Source organism: Prionailurus bengalensis, chromosome C2, assembly GCF_016509475.1.
Source record: "Prionailurus bengalensis isolate Pbe53 chromosome C2, Fcat_Pben_1.1_paternal_pri, whole genome shotgun sequence".
Taxonomy (NCBI): domain Eukaryota; kingdom Metazoa; phylum Chordata; class Mammalia; order Carnivora; family Felidae; genus Prionailurus; species Prionailurus bengalensis.
Genome location: NC_057350.1, coordinates 6,281,152 through 6,299,825, shown reverse-complemented (window position 1 = coordinate 6,299,825; position 18,674 = coordinate 6,281,152). Strand labels below are relative to the sequence as shown.

The 18,674-nt window shown below is 48.2% G+C and overlaps 1 protein-coding gene across 6 annotated transcripts in view; it reads right to left on the bottom strand.

Moving 5' to 3' along the window:
- Positions 1-320: 320 nt before the first annotated feature.
- The window catches only part of LCA5L (lebercilin LCA5 like), a 48,266-nt gene continuing 29,912 nt past the window's right edge, over positions 321-18,674 (bottom strand). For 4 of the 6 annotated variants that reach the window (XM_043593572.1, XM_043593571.1, XM_043593573.1 and 1 more), the window contains 4 exons: positions 8,948-9,029; positions 6,943-7,046; positions 6,658-6,775; positions 321-1,032 (listed from right to left, as the gene is read on the bottom strand). In XM_043593572.1, coding sequence (XP_043449507.1) covers positions 341-1,032; positions 6,658-6,775; positions 6,943-7,046; positions 8,948-9,029 — 996 coding nt within the window. In that variant the 3' untranslated portion in view covers positions 321-340. Of the gene's footprint in view, positions 1,033-3,299; positions 3,593-6,657; positions 6,776-6,942; positions 7,047-8,947; positions 9,030-18,674 lie in introns of those variants that run through there. The other 2 variants (XM_043593575.1, XR_006299290.1) reach the window with 2 other exon arrangements.

Genomic DNA, 18,674 nt, shown 5'->3' with positions numbered 1-18,674 from the left:
TATTTGAGAGAAAGGGCAGGAACAGGGAAGCGGCAGAGGAAGGGAGACAGAGAATCCCAAGCAGGCTCTGCACTGTTAGCGAGATGCCTGACACGGGGCACGAACCCACAAACCATGAGATCATGACCTGAGCCGAAATCAGGAGTCAGACGCTTAACCAACTGAGCCACCCAGGTGCCCCTGGATTTTTAGAATTAGATTATAATAAAACAAAACCTTACTTATCCAGTCAGTCTAAGTACTACAACACACACACACACACACACACACACGCTAACGTAAGATGGAAGGCAAGTCAGAATGAGAATATCAAATCAGAATGTTAGGATAAGGCTTCTATTTAAATAATTATTTTCCTTTTCTCTTCGGTGGGCGAAGACGACTTGGAGTTTACCACAGTTACTTTAGAATCTCCAAAAGCATTGCTGGCCGAGGCCTGACCGGGAGGCGGATGGTGCGCCATGCCTTCTGCAGTCTCCTCGGCCCCCCTGGGGGCAACCGTGCTGGTCGGGTCATGTTTAAAGGCACAGCCTGACCCGAACAGTTCCTCCATGAGACTGCTTTTCTTCTCACTGAAGGTGTCTTTTGCTTTGGGTCGGGAAGACTTGCCGAAAGAGGGTTCGTACCCGCTCACAGAACGTTCTGGTTTCGGTCCCTCCGCGAGCCCGTGGGCCTTGCCTGCGCCAGCCGGCCCCCCTGACGCGGGCAGGCCCAGATGCAGGTTCTCGGTGGCTTCCGTGAACAAGTAATGCTTTCTCTGCCGGAAGGGTATTTTGACGTTTGCAGCTGCGTTTTTCTTGGGCCCCTCAGCCACGTCACTGACTTGGAGACTTCTGAACTCTTCCTTCCCTGCGTCGTCTTCCCGCGTGTCCTCCCTGTCAGGGTGAGTCTCTTGAATTCTCTTTGGTGGCACTTCTTGTTCTTCGGGCACTAAAGTGGTTTTCTTCTCTTGATCTTCTTTTTTCTCCCTTTGTCTCTCAGGGTCCTCTGGAGGTGCTCGTACTTCCAAATGGTCCTCTTCCTTTGATAAATCTATGCGAAAAATAGTCTGTTTAGTGATCGTTATTATTTTAAATGTGTAGTTATTATTTTTGGGAGAGAGAGACAGAGTATGGAGGGGCGGTGCAGACAGGGAGACACAGAATCCGAAGCAGGCTCCAGGCTCTGAGCTGTCAGCACAGAGCCCGACACGGGGCTCGAACTCACGGACCGCGAGATCATGACCTGGGCTGAAGTCGGACGCTCAACTGACTGAACCGCCCAGGTGCCCCAATACCTCACCCTTTCTCAGGGAGAGGTCCCCATTCTAAAATTCTTATACTTAGATGACTCTCACATAGAGTTCTGCAACTGAGATCTTTCTTTTAGTTTCTACACCACCAGGTTGACTTGCTCGTGAGACATACCCACCTGGAGACCCTGTGGGATCCTCAAAGTGGACAATTTCAAGATGGAACTCATCACCCCCATGCTGTGTGGGCTAACTATTCCCCACCTGCCCCCACGGAGCTTCCCTACATCCCCATAGAATGGCTCTTATGGATGCACCTGCATCCACCTCTCACGTGCTCTGGCTTCCTGCTGGGTTGGGCTCATGGGAGGCACTGGCAGGAGACTGAAGGGCAGGTGGAAAATGGAATCTTCCTGTAGGCCCCGGGCGGAGCTGAAACGGACCGAGCTCTTCCTGCCACCATACTCTCGTTCAGTGGTTCTGTCCAATTTTCTCCCTTTGCACCTTGAGGCTCAGGGTGATGGCTCCAGCTGTTCCCGGCCCCGGGGTGCCTCCACATCCGCGGCTGGTCTCCCCTGGCCTATCCCGCGCCTCCAGAATCTTCTAACCCTCCTCTGTCCGTCCCACCACGTGTGCTTCCTGTCTCCCAAAGACCCCGACACATACCTCTCCCGTGTGTCCCTTCCCTTTACTGACTCCACGGACGGCATCAGCTCGCGGTCAGAACCCCAAGCCAGAAGCCGGAGACATGCTTGTCTCCTTCCCTCACCCCACTGCCAGTAGACCCCCCAGTGCCATAACCTTTCCCTCATAGGTTGTCCTCATGGTCCCCTTTGGCTTAACAGAACCGTTCAAGTTGTGGGACTAAATGGATTTGCCACCGCGAGGTAGTCAGCCACGTCACCTGCACTTTGGCAGACACCCAAAGGCAGGCAGGGGAGTAGGAAAGCTTCGGCCGGAGAAAAGGAAGGGCTGCAGGCAGGCCCTGATGGGGGCGATAGGCCTGGAAGAGCCGTGGGCAGCTGGCAGTGGGGCCCCCTCAGCGATCGGTTGATCAGGGGGTACGGATTCGCCTTTGTCTGGTTGCCGCCAAGGCGACAGAAGAACCAAAAACCAGGGAGGCGGCAGGTTATCCATCGAATCCTGGCCATTCTGGGCCAGCGGTTAGGGAAGTCCTCGCTTGGCCGCCTGGGTCGTTCCTAGAGGTGCCGTGTGACGTCCAGCCCGCTGGCGTCCTGGGCTGCGGATTGTACCTGCCCGGCGGGAAAGGGTTTCCGGGCCCGGCCTGCTGCAGCCTGTGGGTCGGCTTCTATTTTTGTCTGCGGTCTGGCCATTTGCATCTTCAGTCTCTCGGGGTCATTGCCAGTTTTTACTAAACAGCGGCCCCAGAGCTGTTATGTTCCTGGTTATAAAGATAATATATCCTCCTGGAGAACAGTTTAAGCCAGCCAGGAAAGGATACGGTATAAAGAAGGGAGCAAAAACCTCACCCCGGGTTCTTCCCGCAAGCGGTAGGCACCGTTAACCTTTTCTTTTCTTTTTGTAAAAAAATTTTTAATGTTTATTTATTTTTGAGAGAGAGCAAGAGAGAGAGACAGAGCATGAGCGGGGGAGGGGCAGAGAGACAGAGAGAGAGGGAGACACAGAATCCGAAGCAGGCTCCAGGCTCTGAGCCATCAGCCCAGAGCCCGACGCGGGGCTCGAACCCACAAACTGTGAGATCAGACCGACTGAGCCACCCGGGCGCCCCTGTTTGGTGATGTTTAAATCCAGTCGGTTTCTATTTCAAGGTGGCACGTGTAGCACACTTACTGACATCTCCCGACAGGCACATGAAAGGGACAACGAGAGGTGAGAAACCAAACGCACCCAACATTAGAACACAGGGGAAGGTGCCGATAACGAGCCTGAAATGCTCGGCTTTCCTAGAACATACCGGGTAAATAGATTTATGAACCCAAATTATGAAAGAAGAAGTAACATTTGCCAAGAAATTATCAGCGGATGTTCATCATTACCAGCTGGGTGTGGTACCAGTTAAAACAATGAGAGCATTTTTCACCCATCCAAATGGGCAAGTGATTTCCAGGTTCGGTGAGAATACAGGGAAATTGGAACTTCCGGGTCCCCATTGGTGTGTGTGTCAATGGTACAGCGTTTTCTGGATGGCCACATGGTCAACAAGTTCGCTTCTAGGACCGACGCGATAAACACACACCCAGGATGTGTACTGCGGCACGGTTTGGTAATGGCGAAGCGTCCCAGGCGTCTGTCGAGGGGTCACGGTTACAGAAACCATAGCACGTGCCGTCGAGGGGGTTCCGGGCGGTGGTTACAGAGAATGGGCTGCGTACACGTGAGCTGACGGGGAAGGACGTTCACAGTGTGTTGTTAATGAAAAAGCCACTTGAAGGTGAACTTCCCCGGTCCTTCTCCGGGCACTCAGGAGGCCCTGCCCTCTGCCTCCCGAGGACGGGCCGCCCCACCACCTGATTACTGACCGGCCGCCCATTTGGGAGGGACAATGGAGACAGTGGCATGCGTGCACAGAGTTGGAGGATTTTCTCGCATGAACACACAGAAAAAAAATTATTCATTTTAATCCAGGGAACTAGGAATTCTAGCAAGAGAAGTTGTTTTAAGAATTCGTGGTGAGGGAAGAAGCCAGCAGACTCTAGTTAATTCTAAATGACTGTTAGCTGTGCACTGTATACTTGATGCAGATGTGAAGGAGTTGGGGGAGACTGCTCATTTTGTGCCTCTGCTGTTCCCAGCCCTGGTCTGTCACCTTCCCTCCTGGCCGGGGTGGGAGGCTCCTCCCGGCTGCACGGCAGCCCACGGAGGCAGGTCTGGTCCCTCCTTGACGCGAATCCTGGCACGGCTCCCCGTCTCCCCCCCGGAGAGAAGGCCCGTGTGCCCAGCACACTACAAAGCTGTACCACATCTGGCCTCCCCTCCCCTCTCTTCGGCTCCCCCCACCCCCACCCCATGACATCTGTCCTCCGGGCCATGGGGTCTTGGCCTGGAATGCTCTTCTCGGGGGTCCGCGGGGCTGGCCCCTTCCCCCCGCCCCACCGCAGCTGCCCTTCCCTAGCCTCCTCTGTTCCACTTGTCTTCCCACCCTCACTTCACGCCCTCAACCTACTGCGCACCTTACTTGTTTTACCCAATGTCTGTCCGTCTGCGCTGGAGCGGACACGTGTGCGGGCAGGGCGGTTTGTCTTCATCGCTGTGCCCCCAGTGCCCAGGGCAGTACCCAGGGCACAGTGTATGCTCAATGAACATCCATCAAATGAACGGATGAAGTTTCTAGCAGAATACGAATTACAAACGGGCTCAAGGACAAGCGGAAAACTTAAGACCAGTGACCCCAGGAGGAAGTGAAAATGGAGTTGTTGGCTTCTGCCCACTGCACCAGACACGGCGGCTTTACAGGTGAGTCGTGCCAAGCCTTTGTGTTATCGAAACGTGTTCTAGGGGCGCCTGGGTGGCTCAGTCAGTCAAGCATCCGACTTCAGCTCAGGTCATGATCTCACAGTTCGTGAACTTGAGCCTCGCGTCAGGCTCTGTGCTGACACCTCGGCCTGGAACCTGTTTTGGATTCTGTGTCTCCCTCTCTCTCTGCCCCTCTCCCAATCATGCTGTCTTTGTTTCTCTCTCTCTCTCAAAAATAAATAAACATTTAAAAAAAAAAAAAAAGAAAAGAAACATTCTAAAGCCAGTCTGGCCCCACACCAAAGGTGTGGCCCCTCCAGAGCCTCTCCTGAAGCCCCCCACTCTGCCGAGGGGGAGCAGGTGACCCGGGGCCCTGGGGGACAGTTCCCTCACGGCGATTGTGCTCACACGGCCGTGAGGGACTCCGCATTCCCCTGCAGCAATAATGTGGCATGCACGCAGTGGGGCAGTGCCTTTAAAATTCTGGAGGGAAATCATCTCCAGCCTAGAAGTTTCTTTCTAGCCAGTTATTAATCAGGCAGGAGGGCAGAATCACATCTCCAGGTGAAGGTAAACACATTTCCCCCACATGCACCCATTCCCAAGATGTGGCTCTCAGAGATGATGGCACTGGCCAAGGAGGAGGAGGACGCGGTTTAAGAACAAGACCTAGCAGAGGAGGGGGTGACAGGAGCCTGCAGGGGAAGGGAGGTCCCAGCACGACAGCTGCGCGCCAGAGGCAGAGGGCGACCAGCCCGGACGCAAAGAGGCTGAAGCATCAAGGGCTGGTGTCACCGGGATCCCTGCTCTGCAAAGCTCCCGGGCCCCCGATGTCCTTGGCCTGTCCTGCCCGTGGCCCGATGAAGGTGCTGCCCTCTCCATCGTGAGTGGCAGCCTGGGTCGGCTGGGGACTCTCATTCCACCCCCCCAGGAGCGTTCTGCTGGGACCTCCCCCCAGGAGCTGGAGGTGAGTGTGCTGATCTTAGCACAGGGAATTCAGACTGGCCCTGTCCCGGAGTGTAGACGCCACGGCTCCGGTGCTCCCCAGCCTCCCAGGGAGCTGCGTGGCCTCCTCGGTGCTCCCGGAGGAGCATCCTGGGAGGCTGAAGCCAGTCTGTGCATCTCCTCCTGGAGTCTTCACGTCAAGTCTTCGTTAACGGGAGCATCGCCCTCTACGCAGCTGGGTTTGGGTTTGCTACTCAGTTTGTCAGAACGGAACATACTGTTTAAAGATGTGTACGAGGACAGGACATGGGGAGGAACAGCAAGGGAGTGACCGGCAGCAAACTGAAGATATCGGTTGTTTTCTGGTGGCCGGGGGGCGGGGAAGTGCTTAGGAAGGGCCCACGCGTGTTCTGGGCAACACTAACGTCCTAGCTCTTTTTAAATTAAAAAGAAAAAAAAATTTTTTTATTTTGGAGAGAGCGAGTAGGGGAGGGTGGCAGAAGGGGAGAGAGAGAAAGAATCTCACCAGGCTCCACGCTCAGCACGGACCCCGATGTGGGGCTCCATCCCACGACCCCAGGATCATGACCGTAGCTGAAATCAGGAGTTGGATGCTCGACCAACAGAGACGCCCAGGTGCCCCCAAATGACCTAGTTCTTAAGCAGGAGAATGGCCACGTAGGTGTTCATTTCATAATAATTCTTTATGTTGTATGATTTTTCCCCCCTAATTTTTGGGAAGGTGCAAGCAGGGGCGGGGCAGAGAGAGGGGGACAGAGGATCCTAAGCAGGCTTTGCACTGACAGGCTGACAGCAGCGAGCCCGATGTGGGCCTCGAACTCACAAACTGCAAGATCATGACCTGAGCTGAATGAAGTCAGATGCTCAACTGACTGAGCCACCCAGGCACCCCTGTATGTATGTGTTTTATGTATACTTTCTCACACACACACACACGCACGCACGCACGCACACACACAGAGTAATTCACACCTTAAAAAGATCAGGTAAGAGTAAAGGACACTTTTAAAAGCAGTTAAAATTACCTTCGTATTTTTTCTTGGACTCCTCTTGGTTTGGTAGTTTGCTGATACAGGGAGGAACCGCACAGGTCATTCCGCTGGATTTTTCTTTATGACCAACGTTTCCAGTTGTCTTTTTACCCTATAATTTAGGAAAGCAGCAAAAAAAAAAACAAACCATTTTTTTGGGTACAGATAGTTTTAAATTGTATTTTATTCACTGAATACGAATACTTTCTGTGTAGAGTAAGAGACTGTTCATAGTCTATTTTTGTAAATAGACACTGCAAGAATTCAAATTTGTTGTACCTTAGTTGTCAAAGATGGAACATCTTCTGATTTTTGGGTTTCCTGGTGTTTCATGCTTGTAAACAAAAAACTTCTGTCTGCTTGTACGGATTTTGTTGAAGAAACTGCAGAACAGGTACATTATATGTAAGGAACATATTTTACATGTGGGTGCAATATTGACTTTACAGAGAAAATAACACATTTGTTGTGTAAAACAAAGTATACCAGATATTAAAATTTTTTCTTCCAATATATGTTTAACATTTGTCAGTTTCCTTTCTTCCCTATCATTTTGCCTGTTTTGTCTCTTTTTGGGGCCACCAAGGTTGCATGAATCACAATGTTAGGCTCCAGAGCGAGGAGGCTTTAGGCTAGGTCCACGTCTCGGAGGACCTGCTGTCCCCGCCACAGACACACAGTCGTGAGGGAGTGAGTCACAGGGACGTCCTGCGTCAGTGCTCTTGGTAACCAGCGGTTAGATCGTCCACCGCTAAATCTACACCTCACTTTCCTCAAAGTGTTATCCCATCTAAATGGCCCCATGGCTGGTACGATCATCTCTGCTGGCTGTTCTGGATTACACAGCAGAAGCAAACAAAGGAAGGCGAGAAAATGTCAAGGTTGTTGCCTTTATTTATGTATTTATTTAAAGCAGGCTCCACACCCAGGATGGAGCCCAGTGCAGGGCTTGAACTCATGACCTTGAGATGGCGACCTGAGCTGAGATCAAGAGTCAGGTGCTTAACCAGCGGAGCCACCCCAGTGCCCCTGAAATTACTGCCTTTAAAAGTGAGCACGTAGTGACTTTTTCTACCAAAACAGGTGTTTCTATTGTACCTCTTTTGAGCCAAGCCTGATGCTGGCAGATCTGGGGGGTGGCGGTGGGGGGGGGGGGTGGGGGGAATAAGTACACCCCATCTTGAAGGAAAAGTACTACTCAGCAATGAAGAGGGACACACGGATGATGGCAGCAGCAGCATGGGTGAGTCTCTGAAGCATTAGGCTGGACACGAGAAGCCGACCGAATAGCACGTGCTGTGTGATCCCACCTGCGGGAAACTTGAGAACAGGTAAACGAAGCTGCTGTGACAAGGGAAATCAGTGGTTGTCCCAGGGACAAGGACAGGGACTCGTGATGGCAGGGGGCGCGTGGGTGGCCTCCTGAGCAGGGAGAGGTTCTGCACTGACTATGGTCAAAACCTGCTGAATTGCACACTTAAAATGGGTGCATTTTGGGGCATCTGGGAGGCTCAGTCAGTTGAATGTCCGACTCGGTTTCAGCTCAGGTCATGATTTCATGGTTCGTGGGATCGAGCCCCACGTGGGGCCCTGTGCTGGCAGTGCGGAGCCTGCTTGGGATTCTCTCTTTCTCTCTCTCTCTCTCTCTCTCTCCCCCCCTCCCCTGCTTGGTCTGTCTCTCTAAAAAAAAAAAAAATATATATATATATATATAATATATAATATATATATATATTTAATACATATAAATATATACAAATGTATAAATATAAAATAAATATATTAATAAAATAAATTATAAATTAATTTACATAAATACATATAAACATATTAAAATATATAATATATTATAATTATATAGTATATAATTATAATAATTATATATTATAATAATATAATATAATATATTATATATATTATATATACTATAATTATATCAAATATATATTATCTATATATATTAAAAAAAAACAAGCCACACACTAAGAGATGCGCTTGGAAAGTTCGCTGTCTGCCAGACACTCTCCTCCAGGCCGGAAGGTGGCCCTCTCACTCTGCCTGCAGAAAGGGCACGCGGGACTGAGCAGAGGCTGGGAGGATCAGGGAGCACGTGCAGTCCCTCCTACCTGTTCCCCCATGTCGCAGCTCCTTGTTCTTCTGGAATCACAAAATGTTTCAATGCCTAATAAACTGATGTTTTTAAAATACCCCTTATTTCGTGATATAAAGTAGGAACATAGGACTACGTACTTACAAGTAGATTTTGAGCAAAAATAAAGCGTACCTGTCGGATAATCTTTGTCATGTAAATTTTTAAGTATCCGATTCGCATAGATGTTCCTGATTTCAAGCTCTCGGTCCTTCCCCTAAAGAGAACCACAATACCAATCTCTCTATAAATACTTGCTTTTAGCAGCCTGGATTTCTTCTATAAAACACGTTGAGCAAGCTCAGCATTCTTTGAATAAACTCTGTAGATGCTGGCAGGAACAGAAATAGGCCATATCCTTCTAGATCATCCCTGACACCAAAAAGTACCTTTTAACAGAGCAACAAACCATTGTGACGGGGACAGTACTGCTGAGGGGTTTGCAAGCCAGCTGCCCTCACTGCAGGTTCTGTCCCCCCGGGTCTGTGCCGTGAAGTTTGCTGGCTTTTCTCGTGGTCCAGGACAGCCACTAGCCACGCTGTGGTCTAAACTAATTAAAATGAAATGCACCGTTCAGTCCCCCGTGGCACTGCCCATATTTCCAGTGCTCAGTGCCGCACATCTCTGGTGGCCACGTGACTGCACGGTGTGGTAGAACATTCCCACGTGGCACGAGGTTCGACGAGACAGGCCTGTGTTTCGACAGTACGAGTGCAGGGTGGGTGAAGCCTAGAACAAAGGCATCACTGTTCAGCTTTGAATGTCAGGGTTGACTTTTTAAAGTCTTGGCAAAACAGGGGTGCTGTGTGGCTCCGTCAGTTAAGCGCCCAACTTCGGCTCAGGTCATGATCTCACAGCTCGTGAGTTCGAGCCCCGCGTCGGGCTCTGTGCTGACAGCTCGGAGCCTGGAGCCTGTTTCAGATTCCGTGTCTCCCCTCTCTTTCTGCCCCTCCCCTGCTCATGCTCTGTTTCTCTCAAAAATTAATAATTGGGGCGCCTGGGTGGCGCAGTCGGTTAAGCGTCCGACTTCAGCCAGGTCACGATCTCGCGGTCCGTGAGTTCGAGCCCCGCGTGGGGCTCTGGGCTGATGGCTCGGAGCCTGGAGCCTGTTTCCGATTCTGTGTCTCCCTCTCTCTCTGCCCCTCCCCCGTTCATGCTCTGTCTCTCTCTGTCCCAAAAATAAACGTTGAAAAAAAATTTAAAAAAAATTAATAAACATTAAAAGCTTTTTTTTTAAGTCTTGACAAAAGTTTTGAAATCCTGGCTTGTTGAGGGGAAAAAAAAAGATTTCATTAAGCACCAAACACTCCTCTTACACATGCACCAAGAGGCCAGCCTGTTAGACTCAAGACCACTGAGTTTTAGTCAAAGCCACAGTCAAAAGGAGTGGGCACTGGTGCCTGGGTGCCTCAACCAATTAAGCATCCGACTCTTGATTTCAGCTCAGGTCATGATCCCAGGGTCGTGAGATCGAGCCCCGTGTTGGGCCCTGCCCTGGGTTTGGGGCCTGCTTAGGACCCTCTCCCTCTGCCCCTCTCCCCCATCCCTTTAAAAACACAAAAATGGAGTGGGTATATATGAGTTAAGGCTGTCTGCTGTATGGTTAGACAGAAAGGGTCAGAGGAAGGGGCCCAGAGAAGGAGGGTAGAGCTAGGAGGAAGGGAGAGAGAAAGAGAAATCAGATGGGGTTCTGGGCTCCCTGTGCCCCTCAGGGATATTAGGAAGGTGAAGAAACAACTCTGAGGTTTGGAAAAGTCTCAGCGCAGGAGGCCTTGGTGTGGCCTGGGACATTCAAAGCCCGCGGTCAAGCCCCCCTTCGGCGTGGAGCCAGAGTAGTAATGCATTGCCAGTGGTAAGCTGAAAGGGCAGACACGCCATCCAGGCAAAGGGCCAAAGAGAGCACTTCACTCACTTGCACAAGGAGTGAGACCCAGAGAGGGGACGGGAGCAGAGGGAAGAGCGGGAGCCAGGGAGCCTGCTTCCGAGTCTTCAACGTTACTGACCCAGGTGATCCCACAGCACAGGCTCTGGGACCGACCGTCGAGCCAAGGATCCGATGGCACCTCAAGGCATTGGCATCGACAGACAACACGCGAAGATGGCCGAGATTTGACCGACGGAGCAGAGGCCGTGGGCGTCACCGGCCACGTTCAGCACCTGCCACACAGGTCCCGGGCACCCCACTAGTTAGGACCAGTCACTCCTCAGACGAGGGCAAGAGGTTCCAGAGGGTCGGGGGACTCCTTCTTCTTTTACCAGCAGGGTAACCAGTGCGCACCCCCTCTTAACGCTAGATGCTGTCTCCACCAAGAGACGCTGCAAGTCTCAGAGACAACCTAAAATGGGGCCAGCTTTGATTAGAACAGACTGAGACAAGCTTCTGCCTAGTCTCCGTGTCCATCCCTGTCCCCACCTCCGACTTGTGGGAACGGGGCTCATAAGGAAGTATGGGTCAGTTATGGAAACTAAAAATGTTACATATTTGTGCACATCTGAGTTGGAATGGGCAGGTTTTGTACTGATTCCATTTTTAATGTTTATTTTGATGGAGCACGAGTGCATAAGTGAGGGAGGGGCAGAGAGAGAGACAGAGAGAGAGAGAGAATCCCAAGAGAATCTCTGCACTGATGTGCAGAGCCTGACTTGGGGCTCAATCTCACGGACCCATGAGATTATGACCTGAGCCGAAGTCCAACCCTTAAGCGACTGAGCCACCCAGGCGCCCCTGTACTTATTTTAATCATAAAATTAATTTACTATCGGGGCACCTGGGTGGCTCAGTCGGTTAAGTGTCTGACTTCGGCTCAGGTCATGATCTCGCGGTTCGTGGGTTCGAGCCCCGCGTCGGGCTCTGTGCTGACAGCTCACCCTGGAGCCTTCTTTCGATTCTGTGTCTCCCTCTCTCTCTGCTCCTCCCCTGCTCGCACTCTGTCTCTCTCTCCCTCTCAAAAATAAACATTAAAAAAATTTAAAAATTAATTTATTATCAGAGGTACATAAATGGATACAATATGAGAATATTAGCCTTTTCTAGAATTTAAGTTTCTAGGAGCAAAAATATCAGTATATTTCTCTTTTTCTTTCTTTTCTTGTAATAACACCTCACTTAGCAAGAAAGAACGGTAATGGTGACAGTTTATTACCTGAAGGTGGCCAAGTTTATTCTGGATATTATGTTTTTTTAAATTTTTTAAAATGTTTATTTATTTTTGACAGAGAGAGAGAGAGAGAGAGACAGAGCATGAATGGGGAGGGTCAGAGAGAGAGGGAGACACAGAATCTGAAACAGGCTCCAGGCTCTGAGCTGTCAGCACAGAACCTGACACGGGGCTTGAACTCAAGACCTGACACGGGGCTTGAACTCATGATCATGAGATCATGACCTGAGCCGAAGTCGGACGCTCAACCGACTGAGCCACCCAGGCACTCCTGGATATTATGTTTAAGAAGAATATAGTGTAGGACATCTTAGAAAGTTTTTTTTTTTTTACCCCCCACTGGTTAAGACAAGAAAGATTTTGATGTTTAGAGGGGCAAGCGTTGATCGTCTGGAAAATCCAGTTACTTATTTTGATTCAGGCTGGTTCCTTGGAGGGTCTAGCATGTGCATCAGCAGCAGAGCGCAGGAAGAAGGCAGATGAGAAATGCTGGCTGACGGGTGACAGGTGCAGGGCTGGCTGGGGGCAAAAGGGAAGGACAGTCCTCCCTCAGGCCTGGAACAAAGGTTCAAGTCTGGATGCTGTCCACAGACCTGGGTCCAAGATCAAAGACAACAGGTTCAGAACACAATCCAGGATACTTGTGTAGTTGAGGTCAGTCAGTTAATCAAGAGAAAAAATACTGGGGCGCCTGGGTGGCTCAGTCGGTTAAGCGTCCGACTCTTGATTTTGGTTCAGGTCATGATCTCACGGTTCATGAGTTCGAGCCCCAACAGAGCTCTGTGCTGACAGTGTGGAACCTGCTTGGAATTCTCTCTGTCTGCCCTTCTGCTGGTGTGCAATAAATAAACATTAAAAAAAACCACACAATAAAAATCCACATGTAGGAATGCTCATGGCATGTTTGTGGAATATTCATAGGAAAGAGGACTCACCAGCTCCAAGGTTATCAGGTCAGAGTTCATTGGAGGTTGGGTCATGGTGGGGAACCATGTTAAAAGAGCAGGGCAGATGGGTTCCAAAAGTCAGAAAACAATGTCTACACAGACAGTGCCACTTTGGCAGGGGTGAGCTTGTAGCCTGGATGCTGGGTAGAGTTGCAGTACCTCATTTGGGAGCCGTGGAGGACTGATATTTATGCCTTTACTTTGGCCCATTTTCTGGAAAGAGAGCAGTGTCTAGAATTGGTGTTGGATGACTTCGAAAATAAGTTTCAGAGTACCAAAACAGAAACTTTGATCTTTGGAACTGTGCCTTCCCAAGGTCAGGTGCTAGTGATTTATGTTAATGTGGCAGATTGCATTTTCTCAGAATTGCTTCAGCAGTATTTCCGGTCCCATATGCTCTTCCGGAAACTTGTGACTCCCCATGAAGAGGTAGAATCTATTGCTCCTCCCATGGTGCCGCCTTGACAAAGGGAATGGGGTGGAAGAGATGCTGTGTGACTGGTTCTCTTTCTGTCTGTATCTCCCCACTCTGCTCCTTGGAACCTGGCTGCCATGTTGTGAGGAAGCCCACACCACATGGGGAGGCCACATGTGGGCAGTTCTGGCCAACACCCCAGTTGCCGTCTCAGCTGTTGGTTGACACCAACTGCAGACATACGTGCGAGACTTTAGAGCACTCCAGCCCCAGCCTTTGAACCACCTTAGTTGATGTCGAGAGTGGCGGAGATGGGCTAACCCTGGCAAGCCCTGCCAGATTGTGGATTCGTGAGCAAAATTAATATTGTCATTTCTTTTTTTTCTTCTTCTTTTTTTGAAGTAGGCTTCATGCCTAGCACAGAACCCAGTGTGGGGCTTGAAGCCAGCACCCCAAGATCAACACCTGAGCTGAGATTAAGAGTTAGATGCTTAACTGACTGAGCCACCCAGGTGCCCCCCAGTATTGTCATTTCTTTTTTTTTTTTTTTTTTTTTAATTTTTAACGTTTAACAGAGCATGAACAGGGAAGGGGCAGAGAGAGAGGGAGACACAGAATCGGAAGCAGACTCCAGACTCTGAGCTGTCAGCACAGAGCCCCACACAGGGCTCGAACTCATAAACCGCAAGATCATGACCTGAGCCAAAGTCAGACGCTTCACCAACTAAGCCACCCAGGCGCCCTAGTATTGTCATTTCTTAAGCCACTAAGTTGTGGAGTAATATCTTATGCAGCCATAGTGATTGGAACAGTCAGGTTACTAACACATCCTTAAAGGTTCCATCCCTTTATTCCTTGGGTCAGTACCCGGGATGACCATGAAGTATAAAAGTCTATCTTATTTTTCCTCCTGAAACAGGACTGTAAGGGGGTAGGAGTATATCCTGAATGAGGAAGAAACTATAGGTGATAGGCCATGGGTTTGAATGATTTGCATTATGGGAAATGATCCAGTGGATTGTTTTAAATTCTTTTGTATAGCACACTCCCTCGGTATCTTCTTTTCCTTCATGTGTTTTTCATCTGTCTTCTGGCTCTGTTTTGGGGAGATTTCCTCAATATCCCTAGATTTTCCTTATCTGCCAGCTCTTTTACTGAATTTTGTATGATGGAATTATCTTTTTAAATTTCCACTTACTGTTTTCTGATTTTTTCCCCATTTTCATAACATTCTTATTTTATGGGCACACAGTATCATCTCTTCTGCATATTAAACTAAGCCTACAGGGTGGGCTGGTCTGCTTGTCATTCTTGTTCTTTCTTCACGATGCTGGAGGCTGGATTATTTTACTAACCTACTGTTTTGTGTGGACATTCATTTCTGTAGTTAGGCTTCTTTCCTGAATGGAAAGGCTGGCTCTGGGTAAATCAGTGGGACTTGCCGACTGCCAGGTTTCACTCTGAGGGGAGTCATTTGACTAAGTGCCTCCCATATTCCAGAATTTCCCCTTGGAAGGGCATTACCTGGGATACTGGCAGTTACCCCAGGTGTCCCAGCCCCATTTCTTCTCAAGTCTTTCATTCACAGCCTTTCTGCCTGATGGAAAATGCTGGACTCTGATGCTGTGAGTCCCGTTGAGAGGGCAGTCAGGTGAGATTGATGACCCAGTCCCCTGTGCTCAAGTGTCTCTTGCTCCTGTGTTCCCTGGGGCAAATGCTTCTCCAAGCACCTCATGCTGTGGCTTCTTCTGCTCTGTGACACCCATAGAGATGCTTCCACCTGTTTTCTGTCTTCAACAAATGTCCCCAAATCTCTACTGTTGGCTGGTGACTTTCCCCAGCTCTTTGCTTCTGTGGGTCCACTTTCTGTCCTTCACTGATCACTTCTGTGGGGTTCTGACGGGAGGGAAGTTACAGAGAGTCTGTCATCACCAACAATTGAGGCCAGAGTGAACAAGGTCCTTCTCAGGCCAAACCAGAGTCCCTGTCTATCAGCTGGTGAATGTGGTGTAAGGCACCCACACCGGGAGATTCTGATTTCACGGATATGGGTGTGGCTGGGGCAGTGGAGTGTTCAAAGCTCCCCAGATGATCAACATGTGGCCACGTTTGAGGACCATGGTTTCAACCAAATGTGAAGACAGCTGCCCCAAGGCTCCGCTCCTGCTGTCCACTTGTATTGATTCTGAGCTTGGGGTTTCTCTCCCTGTTCCTGTTAAGTCACCAGCAATTTTTTTGCACTGTTATTTAGGTTGTGATTATTGGTGTCTGGTTTCTCGATCAATCCGAAACATTGTTTTTGATCTTTTTATCTTCCAGAAATTCTTTGGAAGTTCTGGTACGATCATGGTATCCTTTCTGGGGTTATGGGTTATTGCTTTAAAATATGTTGTGCATCATTTCCATGGGGTTGTGGCAGGAAGAGATGAAAAGCGTGTATTTAGCTCGTCTTCTTGACCTGGTTCAACTCTTTAGGGCATAAAATATGTAACTTTTCTTATTTTTCCCTTTGAAAGGATTTTATTATAAAAAATGTCAAACATACACAAATGTAGAGAAAATAGTACAGTGAATCTCCATGAACCAGTGAACCAGCTTCACTAATGAACAACTCCTACCCTGTCTGTCTCTCTCTACACACCGCCCTCTGATCCCGTTCCCCAGCTATGAATTATTTTGAGGCAAATCCTAGACAGCATAAATTTAATCTGTATTTCACTATGTATTTATAGGAGACAACGGCATCCCTTTTAAAACCTAACCACAGTATGAACATTTCACCTACCAAAAAAAAAAAAAAAAATCCCTTAATATAAACATCCAGTTTGTTTCACATTTTTCCAACTGTCTAATAATTTTTAAATATTTCATCTATTTATTATTTTTTAAATGTTTATTTATTTTTGAGAGAGAGAGAGACAGAGCACGAGCAGGGGAGGGTAAGAGAGAGATGGAATCCGAAGCAGGCTCCAGGCTCTGAGCTGTAGGCACAGAGCCTGACGACAGGCTCAAACTCACGCACTCTGAGATCATGACCTGAGCCGAAGTCAGATGCCCAACTGACTGAGCCACTCAGGTGCCCCATAAAGTGTTTATTTATTTTTTAGAGAGAGAGAGAGACAGAGTGTGAGTGGGGGAGGGGCAAAGAGAGAGGGGAACAGAGTGGAGAGGGCTCCGTGCTGACAGCAGGAAGCTCCATGCAGGTCTCAAATTCACAAACCAGGAGATCATGACCTGAGCTGAAGTTGGACGCTCAACCGACTGAGCCACCCAGGGGCCCCTGTCCTATAATTTTTTTTTTTAAGTTTGCTTGAATCAGAATCCAAACAAGGTCCAAAACATTGAGATTAATAGGTCTCTTAGTCTTTAAGAAACCTTGTTTGTATACAGCTTTCTTGATATTATTCAGGTACCATGTAATTTTCCCTTTCAAATTGTACAATCCAGTGGGTTTTCTTTCTATTTTTTTTTATTGTGGTAAAATGCACAGAACATAAAATTCACCATTTCAATCGTTTTAAGTGCCCAGGTCAGTGGCATTAAGTACACTGTCATGCAACCATACCCACTGATCACCTCCAGAACTTTTTTTTTTTTTTATCTCCCCGGAACTTTTATTTAAACTGAAACTCCATCCCCATGAAACACTGACTCCCATTTTCCTTCTCCCAGCTCCTGGCAACCACCACTACACTCTGTCATTATGATTTTGACTATAAACTAGAATAATACAGGACTCGTCTTTTTGTGACTGGCTTATTTCATTTAGCATAATGTTCTGGAGGTTCATCCATGTTGTAGCAGGTGTCAGAATTTCCTTCCTTTTTAAAGCTGAATAATACTCCATGTGTGTGTGTATATATACACACACATTATATTTCTCCACTCCTCTGTTGACGGTCACTCGGGTAGCTTCCACATTTTAGCGATTGTAAATAATGCTGCTGTGAACGTGGGGGGACGAATATCTCTTCAAGACCCTGCTTTCCATTCTCTTGGGTATAGACCTAGTGGAATTGTGGGATCATACATATTTTTCATTTTTTGAGGAACCTCCATACTGTTTTCTATAGTGGCTGTAGCATTTTACATTCCCACCAGTGGTGCCCAAGGGTTCCAATTTTTCCACATTCTTCTCAATACTTTTCTTCCTTCTTTTCTTTCTTTCTTTCTTTCTTTCTTTCTTTCTTTCTTTCTTTCTTGTTATTATTATTTTATAGTAGCCATCCTAATGACTGTGAGGTGGTATTTCCTCACAGTTTTGATTTGCATTTTCCCAGCATTCAGTTGAGCATCTTTTCACATGCTTATTGGCCATTTGTAGTTCTTCTTTGGAGAAATGCTTAAGTCCTTTGCCCATTTTTGAACTGGGTTTTTTTTTTTTTTTAGTTGTTGAGGGTTTCTCATGATCTCTTTTACTCTATAAATTCCTCCCTCATCTCTTTTGCTTTGATTCGCTATTTGTTTGCTGTAGAAACTGGGTTGTTTGTGCTGTAGAGTTTCAGATGGCCTGATGTTGCTGACTGCATCCCTGAGGTATTACCGTGTTCCGCTGCCCGTATATTTCTTTTCGATCTAAATGTTTGACCACCGGGTGCCTGGCTGGCTCAGTTGGTAGAGTGTGCAACTCTTGATCTCGGGGTTGTGAGTTCCAGCCCCGTGCTGGGTGTAGAGATGACTTAAGAAAAATAATCTTAAAAACAAATATTGGATCACACCTGGGTATGATTTTTTGGGCAAGAACCCACTGTAGGCGGTGGTGTGTACGTCAGTTAGCAAGTACATAGTGTCTGATGGCTTCTCTTGTCATGCTACGAGCCACCGACAACTTGGATCCGCCAACTCACTGGGACTTCCAGAACAGTGGTACTCTAATCCTCTCCTTCCTTTTTCAGTAATTGGAATGCTCTTATAAGGAGGCTCTTCCCTCCTCACAGACTATTTGGTCGCTCTGAGAATAGGAAAGGTAGAAAGAATTGTTTCTTTGCCTTTATTTACCAGTCTTCGAAATAGTGTGCTGGGATCTTAGTATTCTCTAAAGGTGACTAATCACTGAGGTGTTTTGTTTTGTTTTTTAAAGTATCATTATGGACATTTGGATGTCTATATATTTGATGAGATTCAATCCAGAGAGTTACTTCACTGATCCTCAGATTACCCCACCTTTGGCCAATAAGAACCAATCTTAGGTGGCTCCTGATATTACACTTTTAGTTCTCTGTAGTTTCCTTGCTTTTGTAGGACAGTATGTCCCAGGCTCATGCAGTATATTTCATGTTCCAGACCTGAGATTTTTTTTTTTTTTTTTTTTTAAGGTGCCTTGGTTCTTTTTAGTGTGGTAT